The 26,727-nt window shown below is 43.9% G+C and overlaps 1 protein-coding gene across 1 annotated transcript in view; it reads left to right on the forward strand.

Moving 5' to 3' along the window:
- Nucleotides 1–26,727, forward strand: part of SBNO1 (strawberry notch homolog 1) — a gene marked incomplete in the record, with an annotated part of 3,303,179 nt that overhangs the window by 3,017,857 nt on the left and 258,595 nt on the right. The window contains 1 exon segment of the mRNA XM_044068578.1: nucleotides 18,105–18,298. Within this exon segment, the coding sequence (XP_043924513.1) occupies nucleotides 18,105–18,298 (194 nt within the window).

The following is a 26,727-nucleotide window of genomic DNA, read 5'->3' on the forward strand; positions in this document are numbered from 1 at the left end:
GTGTATATATATATATATATATATATATATATATATGTGTGTGTGTGTGTATTTTTTTATATATCTGTGGTTTTGCACAAATGTCTGTATATACTTATGCTGCATAGAGTAATTTAAGATGGTTTATATTTGTAGTAGGTTACACATTTGTGTGCACATTGAGTGTATTTTAAGGCATAGTTTTTAAAAACATTAGTTATGTGATTTTTCAATTAGAGTATTTAATGGACTGATATTTTAATTGTTTTATGCATCTGATGAAGTAGTTTTGCTACAAAAGCGATTATGCTTTTACAATTTGTACAATAAAAACAGATTAAGTTTGGAGTTCTTTGGTCGTCTTTGGATCCTGTTTTATACTTTTTTTTTATATTATGGAACTTATTAAACAAAAAGTGGTAATTTTTCCAGATTGTGCAGAAAATAAAGAATTGCAGGAGCTTATGCACTCTGCAAACCAAGTTAGTAAGCATACTTTGCAGTGTGGCTTTGATGCCCTGGAAGCATCTTGCGGGCAGCAGTCACTGGCTCTGTACTGAGAGGACATGGTTGGCTGAAGGAGCACGCCTTGCCAGATCATGTAAAATCTAAATTACTAGATGCTCCTTTAAATAAGGACCGTTTCTTTGGCACCAAAGCAGTTGTTCTTAAAAATGGGGAAGAAAAGGCTAAATCTGTGCAAACTGTTAAAGAATTTCTACAAGTGCAGCCACCTAGCTTCAGTAGGCATTGCCCTTCAAAACACTAGTCCTTTCCAGTCCCCTCCAGGCCTTCCCAAACAAGACCCAGGGGAATCAAACCACCCAGACTACAGTCTCAGGGTATGTAGAGATCTAGGCAATGGAGCACCCCTACCCCTAGTGCAGGGAGTGGTAAGCCACCTCCTTATGGAAAAATCTCACAATGACTTCTTAGCTCTGCTTCCCAGCCCTGCCCAATTGCTTGTGCCCCTAGGAGGAAAACTTGCGCTTCATGCAGAAAACTGGATGTCCATTGCTGAGGACCGATGAGTCCTCAATATTGTAACCCAAGAGTACAAATTTTATTTCCATTCACTGCCAACCCCAAGCGGGTTTCCAGACCTTCCTCCACACCAGTGGGCAGAGGCTCAAAACCTAGTACTTTCCCTGCTCAATGTCAGAGCTATTCAGCCTGTTCCAGTAGAACAGAGGGGTCAAGGATTCTACTCCAGACTATTTCTGGTACCCAGGAAAGAGGGCTCTTGGCGCCCAGTCCTGGATCTTTCAATTCTCAACACCTTCCTGGTGGTACCAAAATTCAAAATGCTTACCCTGCAACAGCTTCTCCCTATGTTAGCCAAGAATGCCTGGTTAGTCACCCTAGTCTTAAAAGAAGCCTATTTGCACATCCCCATAAGGGAGACATGCAGGAAATATCTACGTTTCAGGGTAGGGTCTATGCATTATCAGTTCTCTGCACTTACCTTTGGCTTATCTGCTGCCCCCAGGGTATTCACAAAATGCCTGGCTCTAGCCATTGCATACTGCAGACTGAGAAATATCCAAATTTACCCATACTTGGACGACTTCCTGATTCAGGCTTATTCATGGTATCCTGCATCCTACCGATTCCATATGCAAGACTGCATATGAGGAAACTTCAGTGATACCTAAAACGTTTATGGAGTCAACATTGTCACAGTCTGGAAACAATGATTCCTCTCATTCCCTGCCTACAACAGGAGTTTCTATGGTGGACAAAGGCATGTCACCAAAACATGGGACAGCCCTTCACTCTGCCCCCCTCCAGCCAAACCTCAACAGACATATCAGATTATGCCTGGGGGGCCCGTATGGCAGGAAGTTGCATTCAGGGCATATGGACCCCAAAACAAATGCATCTACATATCAACCAAAAAGAGATGCTAGCTGTTCAAAATGCCCTGACAGCCTTCAAGAACTTACTTCATCCAGGACAACTACTGATAAAGACGGACAACACCATGGTTATGTGGTATATAAACTAGCAGGGGGCACGCACTCATACCCCCTTTGCAGATTAGCCATGGCACTGTGGGACACAGCTTTGACTTACATCTTCAAGCTCAATTCCTGCCAGGAAAACAAAATACTCTGGCAGACGATTTAAGCAGAAACCTTATGGACCCTCACGAGTGGAAGCTAGATCCACAAGTCTTCACCATGATAACAAAGAAATGGGGGAGCCCTGTCATCTATTTGCCTCTCCTCAAAATTATCAATTGAAAAGATTCTGCACAAGGACTTATCACAGACAAGCATGGAAAGCAGATGCCCTATCCTTCAGTTGAAAAAAACCTATCAGTTTACGCCTTTCCTCCTCTGCCTCTTCTTCCCAAGGTCCTACTAAAAGTCAGACAAGAGAAACCAAAGATGATACTAATTGCCCCGGACTGGCCACGCCAATACTGGTACCCCATCCTAAGGAACTTGTCTCAATACCCAGCCTGGACCTTACCTCAGAGACCTCAACTACTGTCCCAGCAAAACAATCAGATCCTGCACAATCAACTCCAGACACTGAACCTGGCAGCATGGCTGATCATGTAGTTATACAAGCAACGCCTCTGTGATGGATGTCATTTTGGAAGCCAGAAGGCTTAGTCCTAGAAAATATTGTGCTGATAAATGGAAGAGATTCTGTCCTTAGAATCAAGCACAAGGGACTCATACAGCAGAACCAAATATTCCTCGGATATTACAATACTTGACTGAGATGCTTGACAAAGGCCTATCTTTCTCATCAGTTAAAATCCATGCCTTTGCCATTTTGGCTCATTACAATACAGAGCCACCAATTTTCTCTCATCCTTTACTAAAGCAGTATCTTAGAGGTGCCAAAAAATTAAAGCCTCCTAGAAGATCACCAATACCTGCATGAGACCTTAATTATGTGTTGGAAAAGCTCACCCTGCCTCCATTTCAACCAGCTGCTACTGCTGATGTAAAGTTCTTATCATGGAAAACAGCTCTGCTACTAGCAATTACTTCAGCAAGAAGAGTCTCAGAGCTACAGGCCCTCATGGCTGTGGAGCCTTTTATCATATTTTACCCAGACAGAGTGTCTCTGAGGACAAATCCTTCATTTATGCCTAAGGTGGTTTCCAGTGTGGCTCTTAACCAAACTATTCATCTGCCAACATTTTATCCAAATCCACAGAACAAGGGGGAGAGAATTCTTTATTCCTTGGAAGTACACAGACAGCTAAGATTCTACTTGAGCAGAACTAAAGCTGTAAGAAAAACTCAGCAATTACTAGTGACATATGCTGCAGGATCAGAAGGAAAGGCTATTTCAAAGCAGACTATTTCAAAGTGGATAAGCCACTGCATTCATTTCTGCTTCTTACACCATGGCAAACCTGTGCCCAAGGGCATTAGGTCTCATTCCACCAGAGCTGCAGCTTACTTCAGCAGCCTTTCTCAGAGGAGTAACAACCAACAACATTCTAGAGGCTGCTACCTGGAGTTCTTTTCACACCTTAACAAAGCATTATCATTTGCCTCTCTACTCTAAGTCCAGGGCAGGCTTTGCCACTCCAGTGCTGCAGGGCCTTATAGCAGCACCTAATGCTGTTTAGCTCCAGCCTCCCAGCCATAGCTTTGGGATTCTACCCAAATGTAATGACTGCAACAGTGAAACACGAAGAACATAGTACAGTTGTGTACACTTACCATAAATGTAGATGTTAGAGTGTATTCACTGTTGCAGTCCAGGTTACCCTCCCATATATATATAGATATAGATATAGATATAGATATAGATATATAGATATTTAGATATTATATTGCTACCTTTTTGGGGGCACCTGACATCAGGGGCAAGAAAAACTAAAGAAAATGGCGTTGGCTGCATGTTTTTATACCCCTGACGACCTGACGTCATGGAAGAGAAGACAGCAACCGACGCAGGACCCAATACTTTGGAATTCAGGCAGACTGAGGGCAACCTGCCAGCAGATTACCCAAATGTAATGACTGCAACAGTGAATGCACTCTAACATCTACATTTATGGTAAGTGTACACAACTGTACTTTCCTGTTCCTTTGGCATTACCTGCAAGAGGAGCCTTGGATTCTGGACCTGGTTTCAGATCTCCTGACACATCAGTTGGGTGCTTTTCATCTCTCCATTCAAACTCTCAAGCTGACAGCTTGGTTTCTCCCCTTCCAGTCCTAGCCAGGCTCCCGGATATCTCACCTATGGTTCAACATATTTTAGTCTCTTCTCATAAACCAACTACTAGGAAACTTTACGCTAGTAAATGTAAGAGGTTCTCCTTCTGTGCTGAGCAAAATGACATTGATCCCTTCCAATTTCAAAAATGTTGGACTTCCTGGCAGAAACCTTGGAGAAAGGAGCAGTGGCTGCTACGATTAGAGTTCAGCTGGCTGCTATTTCTAATTTTCATGTGGGCCTTCTAGGTTCTAACATCATGTCCCGCAAGCTGTGTAAGGCCTTTTTGAAAGGTGCTTCCCTATTATGGCTTCCTATCCGAGAACCTCTCCATCCTTGGGATTTAAATTTAGTACTAGCGGCTCTGAGCCTCCCTCCCTTTGAACCAGCTGCTTCTTGTCCTCTAAATTTCTTATCATGGAAGACCCTCTTCCTGATTGCTGTTAGATCAGCTAGGCGGGTTTCCGAGTTAGACACTTTCTATCCATCCACCTTATATGATCTTTCACAAGGATAGAGCATCTCTTAGAACTAATCCTTCCTTTTTACCAAGTCTGTTCAGAGTATAATTTAAATCAGTCAGTTGGACTTCCTGTTTTCTTTCCAAATTATGACAACAAGGCAGAGTATAAGTTGCGTCAATTGGATGTCCGCAGGCAGTTACAATTTTATCTTCAAAGAACCAAGGACATCAGAAAATCAGATCAGCTGTGTGTATCCTTATCACAGAGTAAGCAAGGCTCACCACTTTCCAAAGTGACTGTCATAATGGCTGTGTACTAGGTCCTTAGCTACCTCCATAGCTTTTCAAGCCAAGCTTCCATTAGATACTATTTGTGTGGCAGCAACATGGGCTACTCTCCATACCTTCATTACTCATTACAAAGTGGACATGGCCTCTTGGAACAGGGGATCTTTTGGTTCCACAGTTCTGAAGTCTCTCTTCCAGTGAGCCACGCAGGAATTAGATGCTGTCCAAACCAGAAAGGACGGCGAGATGGACAACATAACATAAAGAACTTATGATGTTCATCGTGCATACAGCTGCAGTCATAACAGATGGGTTCTCCTGCCGTCAGGCGGGTCCTCGGTTCGCCGAATTCCAAAGTCTAGGTCCGGCGTCGGTTGTCGTCGCTTCTTCCCTGATGTCAGAGCGACAGGGGTATAAAGGAACCAGCCGACGCCATTTTCTTCAGTCTTTCTTGCCGTGCAGTGCCCGAAGCAGAAGCAGTTCGCAAGTGCCGGTCGGCCAGCTCCTGAAATTACGAAAGTTTTGAAACCGAAGTCTTCTTGAAAGCTAAGTACCCCGTTGGGGAAACTTTTCTTGCCTCAGACCGATGTCAGACAAAGTTAATAATTGTATTTCATGTAGGAAGCAAATACCGCATAAGGATTTCCATTCCCTCTGTATTCCTTGTTTAGGCCCAGACCACGACGTCTCTGTCTGTCACTTTTGTGCTACATTCAACAAACGCACCATTAAGCGTCAGGCAGAGTTCGCCCAGCATTATTTTGGCAAAACATTTAACTATATTATGTCGTCGGATACTCTGACTCCAGTTTTGTCTAAAAAGCGCAAAGATAAGGACCGACACACGAGGTCCGCGGCCTCTACCGACACCACGCCAAAGCCGACTACACGTGGTCCGGTTCTCAGCGAGGCGCCTACGCAGCCCCTGACTACCGACGACACTTCATTGGCGGTGTCTCCTGTGCCCGAGGTCGCAGGCTCCTCGGCCCGCACCCCGACTACAGATACCGAAGCCACTCTTGGCGTTGAGTCTCAAAATGTGGACAGGTCTACCTCCTCTCAAGGTGTCTTCAAACCTTGCTCTTCTTTTTCCATCAAGGCTTTCACTAAGTCTAAAGCAGCCATGCATTCTAAGAGACAAGCTACACAGGGCCCATCTCCAGGCCCCATGCCTAAAAAACAGATGCTTAAAATGGCTGAGGATTTAATTACTCTTATCAGGGGTTCTCATCCCCCACCGGACAAAAGGCCCAGAGTGGAGGAAGAATCCCCCTCCTCTGATCAGGGCTGCATTATTTCAGAGCACTCTGATGATCGGGAACATTCTTACTCCCCTTTTGAAGACTCTGATGTAGAGGAGTCCATTCCTTCTGTATCCCCCCCCAGAGGATTACTCATTTGGGGAAACTTTGCATACCTTAAGGGAACACTTCCACTAGGAAGGCCAAGATTATTCAGATTCCAAGAAAAGGCTTAGGGAATTTCTCTTGCTACCTCAGCACAGGCCTCTGGCTATACCTCCTGTCTTGGACATCCTAGATGATGTTTATTCGGAGGCCTACCTTAACCCGGATTCTCTACCTCCAGCCCCAGTCAAGCCTGACAGGTACTACAGGGTTTCTGACTCACACCAATTTGTATACAAAAGCCATGCTGCTGACCCAGAAACCATCTCACAGGGCCCCAAGGGAATTAAGGCCTCCACTGCTAAAAATCCATTACCTTCCGAGAGAGATTCCAGATCCTTAGAAAGGTGGGGGAAAAAGGTATATACCTCGGCTACCTTAACCATGAGGGCCTTAAACTGTCAGTTCCATATACTAAAATACCAACAGTTTTTGTTATCACAGTTGAAAAGTAAAATGTCACAACCTGAACAACCAGACTTGAAGGATTTGCAGGATTTGATGCATAGTGCAGAACAAGTGGGTAAGCATACCTTACAATGTGGTTTTGATGCTCTAGAGGCCTCATGTAGAGCTGCTGTTACAGGATCAGTCATACGTAGGCATGCCTGGCTCAAGGAACAAACCTTGCCAGATCATGTCAAAGCAAAATTACTAGATGCCCCTCTACAAAAGGATGTATTATTTGATGCTAATGCTGAAGAGGTATTAAGGAAAATGGAGGAAAAGGCTAAATCAATGCAAACTGTGAAAGATTTTCTACAGGTACAACCCCCACGTTTCAGTAGAAATTGGCCTTCCAAAAATTGGTCCTTTCCAGCCACGGACAGACCCCAAAGAGGTAGATACAGGCGCCCGAGGGGCAGAGGACAATCCCAAGGATCGTTTAGAGGCAGACAATGGCAAGCTCCTACACAAAGAGGTGGTGAGGATAACTCGCAACCATTCAGAAAGCAAGCCCAATGACTTTCCCCTTTGCATGCCAAGCAAGACTCAAATGGCAGCACCCTTAGGAGGAAAACTGGCATTATTTACAAGAAATTGGCATATTGTCACAAAAGACAAATGGATCCTGGACATTATAAACAGAGGCTACAGATTCCATTTTCACACCCTTCCAAAAATGAGAGGCATGCCAAACCTGCCACACAATCAAAGGGCAGAGGCACAAAGGCAAATTACAGATCTCATAGACATGAAAGCTATTCAAGAGGTACCTACGCACGAACAAGGTCAAGGTTTTTATTCCAGACTATTCCTGGTGCCAAGGAAGGGAAAAGATTGGAGACCTATTTTGGACCTATCCATCCTAAACACATTTCTACTCGTACCAAAATTCAAGATGCTCGCTCTACAGCAGCTTCTTCCCATGCTGGGCAAGGAGTCTTGGCTGGTAACATTGGACCTCAAGGAGGCATACCTGCATGTCCCAATCAGACAAAATTGCAGAAGATACCTCAGATTTCTTGCAGGTTCAACCCATTATCAGTTCTCTGCATTGCCCTTTGGCTTATCTACTGCGCCCAGAGTATTCACGAAATGCCTGGCATCAGTAATTGCCTACTGCAGACTTCAAGGGATACAAATATACCCCTATTTGGACGACTGTCTGATCCAAGCGGACAGCAAGCACATTCTTCTGAAACATCTGGCTTATGTAATAATGTTGTTGAACTCTTTGGGATACACAGTCAACAAAAAGAAATCAAGACTAATACCCTCTCGGAAAATACTTTTCCTGGGTGCCAACTTGGACACAAACACCCAGATGGCCTACCTCACGCCAGAGAAGCAGCGGCAACTAACTCAATACTTCAGAGCACTAGCAAATTGCACCAGGCTGACTGCAAGGAAAATCCTGCAGGCTCTGGGATTCATGGCATCTTGCATCTTACTAATCCCATGTGCAAAGCTGCATATGAGGAAACTTCAATGGTACCTGAAAAACCTATGGTCTCAACACAGCCACAGTTTGGAAACTATAATACCACTAATTCCATGTCTTCAAAAGGAATTTTTGTGGTGGGCTCAAGCATGCCAAACAAACAAAGGTCTTCCATTCAGCAAGCCTCAAGCAAATCAAGTCATCACAACAGACGCCTCGGACTACGCCTGGGGGGGCGCACATGACAGATCAGTGCATTCAGGGCAAATGGTCCCAAAAAGAAAAGCACCTTCACATCAATCAAAAGGAAATGCTAACAGTAATAAATGCTATTATAGCTTTCAAAGACCTTCTGCATCCAGGTCAACTATTGATAAGAGCGGACAAAACCACAGTTATGTGGTACATAAACAGGGAGGAACACATTCATACCCCCTATGCAGACTGGCCATGTCACTTTGGAACATGGCCATGGACTTACAAATCGAACTACAAGCACAGTACTTGCCAGGCAAGGAAAACACACTGGCAGACAACCTAAGCAGAAATATGACAGATCCACACGAATGGAAGTTGCATCCAAAAGTCTTTACAGAGATAATCCAAGCATGGGGAAGGCCAGACATAGATCTCTTTACCTCCCACAAAAATCACCAATTGACAAAATTCTGCTCAAGGATTTTCCATCCAAAGGCCTGGAGAGTGGGCGCTCTCTCTTTCAGTTGGACATCAATGACAGTTTATGCCTTCCCACCTCTTCCTCTCCTGCCCAAAGTTCTATTGAAAACCAGAGCAGACAGACCAAAGATGATTCTCATTGCTCCAGACTGGCCAAGACAACACTGGTACCCACTCCTGAGGAGCCTGACGCATTCCCCACCATGGACCCTGCCTCTAATGCCTCTTCTCCTGACTCAGCACAGCTTCAAAACTCTTCACAGCCAGCTAAAAACACTTAATCTAGCCGCATGGAAGATTCCTTAGCATCACAGCAGACCCTACTCTCCAAGGAGGTGCAGGATGTCATTTTGGAGGCCAGAAGGCCGTCAACTAGAAAAGCTTACTCCGCAAAATGGAAACGGTTTTGTGTCTGGAATGAGAAAAAGGGCCAGGATCCTGGAAAACTGAATTTACCTCAAATACTACAGTATCTAGCTGAGCTGCTAAGCAGTGGACTTTCATTCTCCTCCATCAAAATCCATGTCTCATCCATTTCTGCAGAATACAACACTGATCCACCCTTATTCTCTCACCCTCTCTTAAGACAGTTCCTCATCGGGGCTAAGAATCTAAAACCCCCAAGGAAACAACCAACACCTGCTTGGGATCTCAATTTAATTCTGGAAAAACTGACCTTGCCTCACTTTGAGCCAGCTGCCTCATCAGATTTGCAATATTTGTCCTGGAAAACAACTTTCCTTCTGGCTATTACCTCAGCTCGTAGAGTTTCAGAACTACAAGCTCTCATGGCTGTGCAGCCTTTTATCATCTTCCATCAGGACAGAGTTTCCTTACGAACCAATCCGTCCTTTATGCCAAAAGTGGTATCCAGGGTAGCTTTGAATCAGGCCATACACTTACCTACCTTTTATCCTAATCCTCAAAACAAAGGGGAGAGATTACTACATTCCTTGGACATCCACAGACAACTGTGTTTTTATTTGGACAGAACAAAGCCTTTCAGAAAATCAGAACAGCTCTTTGTGTCCTATACTATAGGAGCTCAAGGAAAGCCAGTTTCCAAACAGACAATCTCAAAATGGATAGCCCACTGCATACGCTTTTGCTATTCTTTTCATGGCAAAACTGTACCTACAGGCATCAGATCTCACTCCACAAGGGCCACAGCTACCTCTGCAGCTTTCCTCAGAGGAGTTCCTACGAAAGATATTTTGGAAGCAGCCACTTTGAGTTCTGTGCATACCTTCTCCAAGCACTACCACCTAACATTATACTCCAAAACTAGAGCAGGCTTTGCCACTGCAGTCTTGCAGGGCATCCTGGCTCCTCCTAGTTCCACCTAGTGCCTACCCACCCCTTTCTTAGCTTTGGGATTCTACCCATCTGTTATGACTGCAGCTGTATGCACGATGAACATAGTACAGTTTTGTACCTACCATAAATGTAGATGTTCGAGTGCTAATACAGCTGCAGTCCAGGTTTCCCTCCCTCCTTCCCCTCTTGGGACAGGCCTCTTGGCTTAACACCTCCTCTTACAACCTGATTGGGGTATTCATTTATGGTGTATTTGCTTGCAACTACTGTATTTTGATTATATTGAATTGCTTTATTACACAAATTTATGTATTGCCTTCCTTCTGGGGCACCTGACATCTGGGGCAAGAAAAACTGAAGAAAATGGCGTTGGCTGGTTCCTTTATACCCCTGTCGCTCTGACGTCAGGGAAGAAGCGACGACAACTGACACCGGACCTAGACTTTGGAATTCGGCCGACCGAGGACCCGCCTGAACCCATCTGTTATGACTGCAGCTGTATTAGCACTCGAACATCTACATTTATGGTAGGTACAAAACTGTACTTTCTTAACATAACATTCCATGTTTGTTGTCCTTTATCTCACCTTCCTTCTTGCGGCCCTCCCTCCTTCCCCCATCCTGGATGATTGAGAAGAATTCCCTTTTTGGGCTGTTTTAGCCGAGTTTCCTTTGCTTTTCAGCTGTTGCTATAGTCCTTGACACCACTGTTTTTTTTTTTTTTTTTTTTTGTACAAGGAAACAGTATTATTTCCTAACCTCCTTTATTTGGTAATTTATAGTTCTCTTATCTAGTGGTTAGTTGTCGCAAATGACATCTGGGTAGCTACTGCTAAGCATGCTGGGATAAGGGGCTAGCCTCAAGCCAGTAAGGACTCTTCGAGCTTTAGAAGTGGCCGAGTCGGAGCCGAGATCAGCTCCGAACCCAACCAGAAAGAGGAAGGCGAGATGAAGGTCAACAAACATGGAATGTTATGGTAAAAGCATAACTTTTTTTTCTCTGTGTGCGCTACATGTGCATGCAGTGTCACCGTCAGCAGACTCCAGCAGTTCAGGAGAAGAAACAGCCCCATCTGTAATGGGCTGTTCTGAAACCAGTTTAGTTTTCTGTTCTCCAGCAGATGTCCTTCAAGGATGCATCTGCAATCATAATATATGGGTTGTCCTGCCTCAGGCAGCCCTTCGGTCGGCCGGATTCCAAAGTCTGGGTCTGGCCTCGGCTGATGTCGCACTTTCCCCGACGTCAGAGCGTCTGGGGTATAAAAGCATCAGCCGACGCCATTTTCCTCAGTCTTTCTTGCTGCGCGGTGCCCGAAGCAGAAGCTGTTCGCAAGTGCCGGTTGGTCAGATCCAGTGATTTCAGCTACCGAAGACTTCGAAAAAGCTAAGTACCCCGTTGGGGACTCTTTCTTGCCTCAGCCGATGTCAGATAAAGTAAATAATTGTTTATCTTGTGGGAAACAAATACCTCATAAGGATTTCCATTCCTACTGCCTTCCTTGCTTAGGCCCAGACCACGACGTATCGTCCTGTTCAGCCTGTGCTTCCTTCAACTGACGAACTCTTAGACGTTGGTCGGAGTTTGCAGAGGAATTTTTTGGCACTAGTTTTGCATATAAAATGCCGTCGGAGACTCCGACATCACATTTAGTGAAAAAAACGGAAGGACAAGGACCGACATTCGCGGCCCGCGGTTTCGGCTGAAACCACGGTAAAGCCTACCGCGAGTGTCTCAGTTTCGGCCGAAACCGAGTCCTCGGAGGTTCCTTCATCCGAATCCACTCAACCGACCACCGCAGCCCGGGAGGCCCCGGCTGAGTCGGCTACCGAGCTACCTACCGAAACCAGTGTCCAGGATATGTCCGACACCATTCCTTTGGACATATCTACTCCTGCACGTGGGGCAGCTAGGCCCCCTGCTTCCATGTCCATTAAGGCCTTCTCCAGGGCTAAAGCAGCTAAACTTTCTAAGGCTTTGCCTCCCAGGACTACCTCCCAGAGGCCTTCCTCTAGTACTCAGATCCTCAGCCTTGCAGAGGACCTGATTTCTTTAATTAGAGGTTCACAACCTCACCCGGACAGGGCCTCTCACCCTCCACCAGACAAAAGGCCCAGGACTTGAGCCTTCTGACCCACACTCTTCAGATGAGTCCTCGGATGGTTCTGAGTTGTCAGACCACCAGGAGGAGGCTTATTCGCCCTATGAGGATTCTGATGCTGAAGAATCTATCCCTTCGGCCTCCCCTCCTGAAGAGTTTTCCGTTGGTGAGACTCTACACTCCATGAGAGAGCATTTTCAATGGCAAGGTCAGGAATTCTCTGATTCTAGAAAAAGATTAAGGACCTTTTTACATTTGCCTCAGCATAGGCCCTTAGCTATACCTCCTGTTCTGAATGTAATTGATGTGTACAATGATGTCAGTACAGCCCCTGATACTCTCCCCCCGGCCCCTGCCAAACCTGATAGATACTACAGGGTCCTGGATTCTCATTTCCATCTGTATAAAGCCCATTCTGCCGACCCAGAAACTATTACTCTGGGCCCTAAAGGGGTTGCGGCTGCCACTGCCAAAAATCCTCTACCTTCTGAAAGAGAGTCTAGAGCTTTAGAGAGATGGGGAAAGAAGGTATATACCTCTGCAACTCTTACCGTCAGGGCTCTAAATTGTCAATTTCATATGATACAGTACCAAGAGTATTTGTTAGATGAACTGAACAAGAAGCTTTCTTCTCCTGAGCCCCTTGACCGTAAATCCCTTCAGGATTTGGTACGCAACTCACAGCAGGTTAGTAACCATTTCTTAAAGTGTGGTTGTGATGCATTGGAGGCTTCATTTAGGTCAGCTATGACTGGGGCAGTTATTCGTAGGCATGCCTGGCTGAAGGAACAATCTTTGCCAGACCATGTTAAAGCTAAACTCCTGGATGCTCCAATGGAGAAACAAAATTTATTTGGCTCCTCTGCTCAGGAGGTTTTAAAGAAGTATGAAGAAAAGGCAAAATCTGTGCAGACAGTTAAGGATTTCCTACAAGTACAACCACCGAGATTTAGCAGAAACTGGCCTACTAAGAATTGGTCCTTTCCAGACTCGGACAGAGCCCAGAGAGGCAGGAACAGACGCCCCAGAGGCAGAGGCCAATCTAGGGGCTCTTAGAGGCCATCAGTGGCAACCTGCCAACCAGAGAGGTAGTGCAACAGCAGCAACAACTACTACTACTACACCAGGACAGGCTCAATGACTTTACTCTGATTCCGCCCACCAGGGCTCAACTGGAAGCACCCTTGGGTGGAAAGCTTGCTTTATTCTCAAAAAAATTGGCATTATATTACAAGGGACACATGGACACTGCAAATAAGGATACAGGTTCCACTTCCACACTTTGCCAAAAAGAAACTGAATGCCAAACCTACCACCAAATCAGAGGGCATAGGCTTTAAAGCAGATCAACAAATTGCTTCAAATGAAAGCCATAGAAAAAGTACCACTTTCAGAACAAGGCCAAGGATTTTACTCCAGACTATTCCTTGTACCAAGAAAAGAAAGTCAATGGAGGCCTATTCTCGACCTGTCCGCACTGAATACTTTCCTCATTGTGCCAAAATTCAAGATGCTGACCCTACAGCAACTTCTTCCCACATTGGGCAAGGAGTCTTGGCTGGTGACTCTAGATCTCAAGGAGGCATACCTGCACGTCCCTATTCGACCAAACTGCAGAAGACACCTCAGATTTCTTGCAGGATCAGAGCATTATCAATTCTCAGCATTGCCCTTTGGCTCATCTACTGCGCCCAGAGTATTCACAAAATGCCTGGCATCAGTAATTGCACACAGCAGACTTCAGGGGATCCAAATCTACCCCTATCTGGACGACTGCCTTATACAAGTGGACAACAAGGTAAATTTGATAAAAGACTTGGCCTATGCCATCCGCCTACTACAGGCATTGGGATACACAGTCAACATCCAAAAGTCAAGACTGGTTCCATCCCAAAGGATAACCTTTCTGGGTCCGGATCTAGACACAACCTCCCAAATGGCCTTTCTCACAGAAGAAAAACAAAAACAACTTCCAGATTACTTCATGATTACTTCATGAATCTGACAAGACAAGCTCAGCTTACTGCAAGGAAAATCCTGCAGGCCCTGGGTTACATGGCATCCTGCATAATTCTGATACCACAGGCCAGGCTGCATATGAGAAAATTGCAATGGTATCTAAGGAGTGTATGGTCTCAACACAGTCACAGTTTGGAAACTTTGATACCAATCATTCCTTGCCTTCAAAAGGAGTTCCTATGGTGGGCTCAGGCCTGCCAGTCCAACAGAGGGTTGCCTTTCAACAAACCAAAAACAAAACAAACCATCACCACGGACGCTTCAGACCGAGGATGGGGAGCACACATGGAGGACAAATGTATCCAAGGCCTATGGTCTCAAAGACAGATACACATGCACATAAACCAAAAGGAAATGCTGGCAGTGATGCATGCAATCGAGGCTTTCAAACCCTTCCTCCATCAAGGCCACCTGTTAATAAGGACAGACAACACCACGGTCATGTGGTACATAAACAAGCAGGGAGGCACACACTCCTACCCTCTATGCCGGCTGGCTATGAATCTATGGGAGTTGTGCCTGAAACTCAATATCCAACTGCAGTCCCAGTTTGTGCCAGGAAAGGAAAATACACTGGCAGACAGCTTAAGCAGAACTACCAGGGATGCACACGAATGGATGCTGCACCCAGACATCTTCCAACTCATAACAAAGGCATGGGGAACGCCGGAGATAGATCTATTCGCATCCCCCCTCAACCATCAACTGAAGACATTCTGCTCAAGGACATACCACCCACAAGCATGGAGGGTGGACTCTCTCTCTTTCAGCTGGAAAGCTCTAAAAGTATATGCCTTCCCACCTCTCCCTTTAATGTACAAGGTTCTACTGAAGATCAGGGAGGAACAGCCAAGAGTGATTCTGATAGCTCCAGACAGGCCAAGGCAACACTGGTATCCACTATTAAGGAGCATGTCACAGGCAAAACCATGGCCTCTCCCCCTATGGCCTCTTCTTCTGACGCAGAACAATTTCAAGATCATGCATCCCAACTTAAAAACATTGCAGCTAACTGCCTGGAAAATCCCTTAAAACCAAAACAAAATGTTTTATCACAGACAGTGAAGGACATTATCATGGAAGCTCGCCGGCCTTCCACAAGGAAGACATACTCAGCTAAATGGAAAAGATTTTTCATCTGGAACACATCAAAAGGCTTAGATGTGACAGTGGCAAACATGACACATATTCTGGAATACTTAGCAGAACTGTTCCAAAATGGCCTTTCCTATTCTTCCATTAAGATTCATGCCTCAGCAATTTCAGCAGAATACAGTTTGGATCCACCTATCTTCTCACACCCTCTACTCAAGCAATTTCTGAGAGGGATCAAACATATCAAACCTCCAAGAAAACCCCCTTTACCTGCTTGGGATCTCAACTTTGTCTTGGAGAAACTAACACTTCCTCCCTTTGAACCAGCAGCATCAGCGGATCTCCAGTTTCTGTCTTGGAAAACTGCATTCCTTCTGGCAATAACTTCAGCAAGAAGATTATCTGAGTTACAAGCATTAATGGCAGTACAGCCATTTCTTATCTTCCATCAGGACAGAGTTACACTAAGAACTAATCCTACTTTTATGCCAAAGGTGGTATCTAGGGTATCCTTGAACCAAGCTATTCACTTGCCTACGTTCTTCCCAAATCCACAGAATAGAGGGGAGAAACTTCTGCACACCCTGGATATACACAGACAACTACGCTACTACTTGGACAGAACTAAAAGTAGCAGAAAAACTGACCAACTATTGGTAGCATATGCTGCTGGGGTGCAAGGAAAAGCAATTTCCAAACAGACAATTTCAAAATGGATAGGAAATTGCATTCAATTTTGTTACTCCTTTCATGGAAAGTCAGTTCCTGCAAACATCAGGCCTCATTCCAGAAGGGCCACGGCCACCACTACAGCCTTCCTACGAGGGGTGGCTACCAAGGACATTTTAGAAGCTGCTACTTGGAGCTCCGTGCATACATTTACCAAACATTACAATCTACCTTTATACTCCAGATCCAGAGCAGGCTTTGCTACTGCAGTCCTGCAGGGGATCTTAACTACACCATCCTTTTCTTAGTGCCTCCTCCCCCAGATTAGCTATGGTATTCTACCCATATGTTATGACTGCAGATGCATCCTTGAAGGACATAGTACAGTTTTGTACCTACCATAAATGTAGATGTCCGATAGGTATGCATCTGCAGTCAGGTTTACCCTCCTTCCTACCCCTCTGTGGTATTCCTAGGGTGTTTACCCCTCTTTTAGCTAGCTGGGGGAATCTGTTATGGTGTATTTGTTTGTATACACTTGTGTGTGTGTGTATATATATATATATATATATATATATATATATATAATTTTGCAAATGTTTGGAATTCTATTGCATTTCTCCAAATTTAGCCTTCCTAGAGGGCACCTGGCATCTGGGGCAAGAAAAACTGAGGAAAATGGCGACGGCTGATGCTTTTATACCCCAGATGCTCTGACGTCGGGGAAAGCGCGACATCAGCCGAGGCCAGACCCAGACTTTGGAATCCGGCCGACCGAAGGGCTGCCTGAGGCAGGACAACCCATATGTTATGACTGCAGATGCATACCTATCGGACATCTATATTTATGGTAGGTACAAAACTGTACTTTTCATCTTCAACCTTCAGTTCATTTCTAGTGGATTAAAACAGTCAACATTCTCTTGGGCATTTACAAGGAAAACTTATTCTATCCCTACCCCTTCCCAGAGCACTGAGGAATGCATCATGTTTTTACTTGAATCTCTGTCTATAAAAAAAAAAAAATGCACTTTAGAGCAGCACCGATTTCATAAAGGTAGAAGTCATATCAGAGCATGCAATTTAGAGCGGTTTCTCTTGGCAATTCACAGAACAGTCCAGCAGCTTAAAGGCCATAACTGTATGTGGAAGTATTTTTAAGCTTCATCATGCAGTTGAATTTCTACTGAAACTTAACAGTGTCTTCTGCCAGAGGAGCTGTAGTATAACACTTTATCAAGATATTTCAATCCATTTGTCGATACTTGTAGCATGATTAATTTCCTCTGCAAGCATTTCTGAAGCTCTTTCTCTAGCCTGGCCTGAAACTAAAAGGAGAAATAACAGCTGTTTATTCTTTTCATAATCAAGCTAGCTTAGTAAAATTCCATCTTATTTTTCTAGTGTGTCTTCTTTCACAAATCCTTCATCCTTCCTTTCTTAGGGTTCAGGCATTTATTCGTGGTTAAAGAACATGCTGGCCAAGGCTGCTTTGAAAAAGAGGAATCATGTAGGTTTCTGTAACAGCAAGCTTATTGGGAACTTCTCAGCTAGCAGGTCTGCATTCTACCCCACCACTGAACAAGGATAGGGAGAAGTGATGTTTTTGACCTTGTACCCTTTTTCTTAGTTCCCTTTGTATTTTTTTTTTGTTAGAGGGACTCTGAAAAAATGTGTCCTGTTTCTTTATAAGGAATAGCCACACCTTGAGGAAATACTAAAACAAGTATTTGCTAGAGAATATGTGTAGGCAGGCTGTCCAAAATACATCTGAGGTCCTTGTTGTGTCACTGAACATTTAGAGTTTTTATAACAGCTTGTCCTGGGATTTATTTGATCAACTAATGTTAAGGATCTGTCCCAGAAAAGTACTTTTCAGTTAAAATGTGTGATATTTAAAATTCATTTCTTTTGTGAATTAAACTTTTGCGCTAGCTCAGTAGTTCAGTCAGTATATCAAGTGTTTTGTCTTAAAATGTTTGTTTTGTGGGGTTTTTTCACATTTATAGGAGAGGCAACTGCAAAAAAGCAGGTGTGGGATTACCCTGTGAAATTGGACTGCGTTGTCGCATGTATCATGTTCTTTGTGGCTCCGTGCTAAGTGTGTGGACCAAAGTTGAAGGTGTTCTAGCGTCTGTTAGTGGAACAAATGTAAAAATGCAAATTGTTCGTTTAAGAACTGAAGATGGACAAAGAATTGTAGGTGAGTGAATAAGTTTTAAAGGTGATTATAGAGTTCATTAGAGATTTAAATCTGTGACACTACGAACAAAATGATCATAGCAGTAACACTGGTCTTTTTCTCTTTCTCTGTGTTTTTATTAAAAAGGTTTGGATACTAACCAGAAGAAAAAATGACCAGAGGCATTAGAGTGTTAATCTGAAAGTATTTAAGAATCTTATCTGTATACAGAAACTGTTAGATTTACTTTAAGTATATTCTCGTATAGTAAAGATGAGGGTTACAGAGTGAAATAACATTGCCTCCTGACAGCAAGAGGTTCTTCAGCCCAATTTCTTTGCTAGGATTCCTTCTGGGTAAAGTGTGCATGTTCTTCCTGTGTTGCATGAGTTTTCTCCAGGTACTCCAGTTTTCTCCCACATCCCAAAAAGCAATGCAGTAGGTTGATGATGCCTTTTGAACTCTCTGTAGGAGTGGATGATATGGATAAAATGTCTTGGAAATCTATTGCCATCCTTTACATTCAGAATAAACTCTGTGGATGAAGATGGCTTAATAATGAGGTCTCATTACAAATCAAATGTGACTGAACAGCATTGGATGAATGAAGCTGAGTGAAGTTTTGAACATCACAGATGGGGTAAGAAAGATGCACAGGCAACATGTTGTAGGGTACAGCTTTTCCCTAGATCTGCAAAAAGTACGTCATGGAGAGATCTGTGGACTCATTGACTAGACCACCAGAGTTGGTTCTGGATAAGGAATCCCTAAAGGCTTTTAAGAGTATGTTGAACGTGAAAAGAAGGTATAATGGAAAACTGGAAGTTGGAATCTAAAGTAATTTTTGGATGGTCTGGACATGGTAGGTCTCATTTTATTGAGAAATTTAATTTTCTATAAGGCTGATGACAGAATTTGCTGCTTGTAAGTAAGTGTCGCCACTTGGCCTGTTCTATCATGTTAGAGATTGACAAATCCCTTAAGTCATTTGGATCATATTATATTCTTATGCCAAGTTCCAGATGGAAGTAAATTCCATCAAGGGCCCTATGTTCCTAGGTTCATAGGTGTTTTCTAGGCTAATGACCACAAGGGCCTTTTTAAGTCTAGACATGCATCCCAAATCTGACAAGTTCTGGTATCCTTGTTAAGTGTAAGCAGGGGCTTGAGAGAGAAAACATTTACAAACAGGGTCTTGGGAAATGAAACATTTACAGCCTGCCATGTCCATTAGAGACAAAAGTGTCAAACCAAAGACGAATTTCCTATTTCCCATCCAGTTGTCCAAGTTAAACTTGGATTTGGTTAGGGAGGAACTCTGGTCTGTGTCGGTCCTTCTTGGAGAAGATTTGTGTCAGAGTGGGATTCAAGGGCAACTTCTAATTTACAATCTGCAAATTTAGTCAGCCGGAGGCCACAGACTTTGGTCTTGACTTCAGAGAAGTAAATGCCAAAAAGGAGTGGTCCCAGGACTGATTCTTGAGAGACTCCGCTTGTGACCCCCTTATGGGTCCATATTTTCCAGGGTTTGTAAATGGCCAGCCTTTGTGCAGAGGGATGACTGTTCCTTATTTCCATTTATGTTTCATGCTATTTAGGAGGCATCCTGGGATATTGTTTGAGCCCATTGATCTGGTGTTCTTGGCCTTAGAAAGAGATTTAAGGACCTGTTCTCTCATGGTAGGGATATATGTGATGGTATTTCCTGAGGGAAGGTTGAGGGGAAGACAGGAGTAAAGTTGGAGCTGAATGTGTCAGCCAGTAGGTTTGCTATATCTTCTGGCTCAAGGTGGCTCCATTTGCTAAAAAATGCCTTGTGATTGCCCTTGGTCTAGGAGGACAAATTTACCTCAAATTTGGCTTTGGTAAACTTTGTCCTCTGAGTTGATTGTTTAGTTTGAAGACAATGTTTTTATCCAGGGATCACGTCAGTCTCCCTGCTAGACAGAGGTCCAGTAAAGTAAATAATGTGGGAAGAAATAGCCAGGGAATTGTTATGGCTAGGCTTGTATAGGCCCTAGGGCTGATAGCCTAGTACCAACCTATGAACCTATGAATCCTGCTGTGTGCCATGATCATCTCCCTTCTGTTGTGTAGCCTACTGATTGTGATTCCACCAAGGTGGCTTGTTTTTTGAGTTAGTTCTGTAATACCTGCCTGGAACTGCTGCCTCTATGGAGCTATTAACATGCTTGTATAGGGTTTCTCTGAACAGTTCTGGATAGGCAGCAGTGTTCTGGGGGTTTATAGGGAGCTTGAAATTTTGCTAGGTTATCACTTATTAGAAGGAGGTTAGCCATTGAGTAGTTCCTGAATATTCCAGAGTTAGCTGGGATTCCAGGTTTTATTTTTACTTCAAAGGAGACCATTTTGTGGTCTGACCTTACCAGAGAACACATTACACTAGGGGGTGTGCAGCATTCTCCCATGTTAGTGAGGACCAGATCCAGTATGGGTGCACCTCTGGATGGTGTATTGGCAATCTAGTCAAGAGAATTTGTCTTTACAAAATCCAGGAATCTCTGTGGCTGTACATTTGGTGTCGTATATGATTTCCAGTTCCCCTTTTATCACCAGTAATTGCCCATGCCCATCTGGCAACCTTAGTCAACATAACCAAATCACCTAGAGCCATATTTTACACTGTCAAGTAGCTAGCCCTGCCACAGAGCACAATCTGTGATCAGTGTTCTCCCATCCTGAGGATACTACGCGCCACTGCAGATGCCCAGAGCGGTTGGTCTGTATAACTCTTCTCCCTATAGTGTGCCATGTAGAGTCTGTACTTCTGGCCACAGCTCCAATTTAAAGGTTATGTATAAATTAAATTTATTTTATAGATGTATACAGACACACATACGTATTTATATTTTATTATATACACATGCACACTTTGGATAAACCCACATTATACACACAATACCCAAGTAGACACACACTCACAGTTTTACACACACAAACATGCATGTATATATAATTATGTACACGCACACATACAATGAGTGTCAAGGGTACATTCCCCATACATAGGATGTATTGGGGCCAACTCCTCTGCAGAATTATTCAACTGCTTTTTTTTTATATCATTTGTGTCAGTCACATCTTAAAAAACATGTTCTACTTCAGATGTGTGAACATTCAGAGAGTAGGTTGTCATTAAGGAGGTTTTGCTAATGTGGAGTTGATTTACATACCTTCAATAAAGTACCATATATCCTAACATCCTGCTCCACAGCTCAGTTATTGCATTTGTGAATGCAGACTTTCTGTAATGAGTGCATAACCTGAAAGTCTGAAATTAGAATTCTATTGTAAAATGACAAGTACATGTATGAATACATAATTTTAATAATGCTTGGAAGAGATCAACAATGCAAAAAATTGCCCCAAGATGTGTGAATACATGATAGAACACTGCTCCAAGCAAGACATATATTCCTGCTATATCTTTTGCCCCCTTTTGTATATTCTGCAGATGTATTTGAATAATCTTGACTAATCTTTCTGTGAAATGTGATGCAGTGAACCCACCTAAGTGACTGAATTCACAACTTTTTTTTACTGGAAAGCAAGTTCCTCCCCTTTCATACTCACTTGCATTAAGCTTTATCTCCATTACTGTCTAAACTAACATGGTTAATTTTAGGGGGTGTCACAAAACATTGGAGTAAGATAATAAAGTTGTCAGTGAAAGCCTCCTCATTTATATGAGTTCATTGGATTGTGACTTGGTGAAAGACAATGTGCCCACCTAAGTGCCTCTTTAATTTTGCCTCCTGTGTTAAAAATTGTTTTCAGCTGGCTTAATATCTGATCTATTTTTTCACTCTGATTCAGGTCCCAGCTAGGTCAAAGCATTCCTACCATATAGTTTATTGTTCTGTTTAAGTATGTTGTCCAGTATGTTGGGTAAGTTGATTGGACTGTGCCACTAAAGGAGATGAGTCAGATTGCAGTGTTTCATTGTGGAACTTAATATAATATTTGATTAGTACTGTCAAGTAATTGTGGAGTTTTTTCCCTTGCTAAGAGTCCTACTTGAAGGTATATATACTTAAATGGAAACATTTTATCTCTGTACTGTTGAGTAGCTTCTTCCTTTAAACTATTACCTCTTTTCTTTTTGGGACTGTTTTTACAATTTTTACTAAGGTAGTTCATTCCGCCTACTAACCTCAACCATATCTTGGCAGTGTGTGCGAACTGTACTTGGCAGTCTTTTTCAAAGCATTCTCGTCAGGCTGCTTTTAATAGTGCCTGTGTTAAAACAGATACAGGCTTCCCTTGTTGGTAGCATCGGGGAAGACATGTAACTACACCTTAAGGGTTTAAAAGTGTGCCAGCATACTAGCATTTGGGAATACACACTGACTCACAAGTTTTCTAATGGTGCTCGACTGGACTAGGTGTGGATGTGGCATTTCTTGCCTTGACTCTACTGACCTAAATGCATTAGAGACTTGTGGGTGTTCATCATTCCCACTTGCCTGGAAACAGCTGGCTTCACAAAGCTATGAATCCCCTCCACTTCTCTTCTGTAGTTGCTGATTGGCTAACCTGTTGGAGAGAAATCAGCATTAGAGATGAGAAAACCTTCTTACCATCCTAAGAGAAAGCAGCTGGTCTTAGACTTCACTTCTTACAGATAAGTCCCCACAGGGAAGCTCTTCCAAGATATTTTTGTATATAAATGTATATATCCTGCATGTTGTTTTTATCTAATTTTGACCGTCCCACCTTGGTATTACAAGAAGATGCAAATAGACTGCAGTCCAGAGTGCCACAGCTCAGAAAATTCTGAGCAGCTACACTCTAATTCAGGGACTTCTTGTGCAGAAAAATAATTTTCCTGATCAGACTATCTGCTAATATGTTCATAGGAAGTTACTAGGCTAATGGCTGTAGAGCCCCTACAAGCCTTACCAAGTTCTGCCCTTATTTCCGCAGTCAGCACCTATTGCCCCTGTCCAAGAGACACAAATGGAACCTCCCCTCGGTGAATTTATTGTTACCCATCCAGTCGTCCAGATTGCGCTTGCAGAAGGCCAAAGAGATGCTCTGTTTGACATGAATTGGTAGTCTGTTCCACAGGTGCAATAACTTCTGGGAGAGAAACTTGTCCTTCCAGCAGGTTCTGTTAATGCCACATACCAGGTTAAGATCTTTAGATCGAGTAATCCATGAGCCGTTAGACTTATGGTTATACAGCATTTCCAATAAAGTAGAGTCAGAGATTGCCTTGTATGCAAGGCAGAGATCGCCTCTGAGTAGTCTGTATGAAATGGAGTAAAATGACAGTGATTTCAGCTGATCCACATAGGACAAATGCTGAATACCTTGAATCCTCCTTGTGAGGAACTTTTGCGGTCTCTCCAGATGTCCTTCAAGGATGCATCTGCAGTCCTTACAAATGGGTTGTCCTGTCGTCAGGCAGCCCTTCGGTCGGCCGGATTCCAAAGTCTGGGTCTGGCCTCGGCTGGTGTCGCACTTCACCCGACGTCATAGCTGCAGTTATTCGGGTATAAAGGCATCAGCCGACGCCATCTTCCTCTGTCTTTCTTGCCGCGTGGCGCCCGAAGCAGAAGCTGTTCGCAAGTGCCGGTCGGTCAGATCCAGAGATTACTACTACCGAATACTACTACGAAGATTTCTAAAAAGCTAAGTACCCCGTTGGGGACTCTTTCTTGCCTCAGCCGATGTCAGAGAAAGTGAATAACTGTTTATCTTGTGGGAAACAAATACCTCATAAAGATTTCCACTCCTACTGTATACATTGCTTAGGCCCAGACCACGACGTAGCAGCTTGTCTAGCCTGCTCTTCTTTAAACCGACGGACACTTAGACGTCGGTCGGAGTTTGCTGAACAAATTTTCGGCTCTGATTTTGCCTACATTATGCCGTCGGATCCTCCAACAACGCAAATTTCCAAAAAACAAAAAGAAAAGGACCGACACTCGCGGTCCGCGGTCTCGGCCGAAACCGCGAGTAAGCAAACCGCGAGTGTCTCTGTTTCGGCCGAAACTGAGCAAGCGGTTCTTTCTCCAGCCGAAACCATGTTTTCTACCGAGGCCTCCTCTAACCTGGTAGAATCTGCTTCTGAAATCCAGCCTTCTGTTGCGGTTTCTCAGGAATTATCAGACACAATTCCCCTGGATATTTCAACCCCTGTACGTGGAGCTGCTAGGCCTCCTGCAGCCATGTCTGTTAAGGCCTTTGCCACGGCTAAAGCAGCCAAAGCTTCAAAATCTGTGCCTGCCAAACCCCCCTCACACAGGCCCAGCACTAGCTCTCATATGCTATCTTTGGCTGAGGATTTAATTTCTTTAATTCGTGGATCCCAGCCTCATCCAGACAGGTCCTCTCTCCCACCTCCAGAAAAGAGACCTAGAGCAGAGCCCCCTGAACCAGTATCCACTGATGGTTCCTCTGATGAATCTGAACATACAGACCTTCCTGAGGCTTCTTATTCTCCTTATGAAGACTCTGATGCTGAAGAGTCCATTCCTTCAGCCTCTCCACCTGAGGAATTTTCCTTTGGGGAAACCTTGCATGCTATGAGGGAACAATTTCAGTGGCAGGGCCAAGATTTCTCAGACTCCAGAAAAAGGCTTAGAACCTTTCTACATTTGCCACAACATAGGCCTTTAGCTATACCTCCAGTTCTTTCTGTTGTAGATGATGCATTTAATGATGCTTGCACTGCTCCTGATTCATTACCTCCGGCTCCTGCTAAGCCCGATAGGTTCTACAGGGTCCCGGACACTCATCACCATTTATACAAGGCTCCTTTGCAGATCCAGAGACCATCGCCCAGGGCCCTAAAGCTGTAGTTGCTACTTCTACTAAAACCCTCCCTCTGAAAGGGAATCCAGGTCCTTAGAGAGATGGGGTAAAAGTTTACACTTCTGCTACCTTGTCAGCTAGGGCTTTGAACTGCCAATTTCATATGATTCAATATCAAGAGTTTATGCTTGACCAGTTAACTAAAAAGCTTTCCTCTGAAGAATCTTTAGATATAAAATATGTTCAGGAAATGGTACATAACATACAGCAGGTTAGTAACCATTCTTTAAAATGTGGCTATGATGCACTGGAGGCTTCCTTTAGATCAGCCATGACTGGCACAGTTATCAGGAGACATGCATGGTTGAAAGAACAGGCATTACCAGACCATGTCAAATCAAAGCTTTTGGATGCACCCATGGACAAGGTCAATTTATTTGGTTCCCCTGCTCAGCAGGAGCTAAAAAAGATGGAAGAGAAGGCGAAATCTGTACAAACGGTGAAAGATTTCTTACAGGTTCAACCTCCAAGGTTTAGCAGGAACTGGCCCTCCAAGAATTGGTCCTTTCCGGACTCCTCTAAGGCTCAGAGAGGCAGGAATAGGCGTTCAAGAGGCAGAATCCAATCCAGGGGTGCCTACAGGGGATGCCAATGGCAAGGTAACAACCAGCGAGGCACAGACGCAGCCACCACCACTACAACAACTCAATCACAGTGACTTGACTGTGGCACCGCCTACCAGGGAACAACTAGAAGCACCCTTAGGCAGAAAACTAACCTTATTCTCAAAAAACTGGCATTGCATCACAAGGGAAAAATGGATTTTGCAAACTATAGACCAAGGTTACAGGTTCCATTTCCATACTCTACCAGGGAAGAGAGGAATGCCAAACCTACCACCTACTCAAAGGACAGAAGCTCTAAAACAAATATCTCAGCTATTAAGAATGAGAGCTGTGGAAAAGGTACCATCTATGGAGCAAGGAAAGGGATTTTACTCCAGACTCTTCCTGGTACCAAGAAAAGAAAACAAATGGAGACCCATTCTAGACCTGTCCGCTTTAAACACATTCCTTATTGTTCCAAAATTCAAAATGCTGACCCTACAGCAGCTTCTTCCCATGCTGGGCAAGTAGTCTTGGCTGGTAACTCTAGATCTCAAGGAGGCATACCTGCACGTCCCCATAAGACCAATTTGCAGAAGATACCTCAGATTTCTTGCAGGATCAGAGCATTATCAATTTTCAGCATTGCCCTTTGGCTTATCTACTGCGCCCAGAGTGTTCACGAAATGCCTGGCATCAGTAATTGCTCATTGCAGACTTCAGGGAATCCAAATTTATCCCTACCTGGACGACTGCCTGATACAAGCGGACAACAAAAGCAAGCTAGCAGAAGACTTACAAAGAGTCATTTACCTGCTGCAAGCCTTGGGATATACAGTCAATATAAAAAAGTCAAGGCTGATTCCATCCCAAAGAATAACCTTTCTGGGTGCAGAGCTGGACACATCAAAACAAAGGGCATTCCTAACTGCAGAAAAAAAAGAGCAACTACCTCTCTACTTCTTGGCATTAACAAAGCAGAATCACCTGACTGCAAGAAAAGTACTGCAAGCTCTAGGCTTCATGGCATCCTGCATAATTCTGGTCCCTCATGCCAGACTG

This window comes from Protopterus annectens, chromosome 4.part0 (genome assembly GCF_019279795.1).
Source record: "Protopterus annectens isolate FY-2018-M chromosome 4.part0, PAN1.0, whole genome shotgun sequence".
Lineage (NCBI taxonomy): Eukaryota > Metazoa > Chordata > Ceratodontiformes > Protopteridae > Protopterus > Protopterus annectens.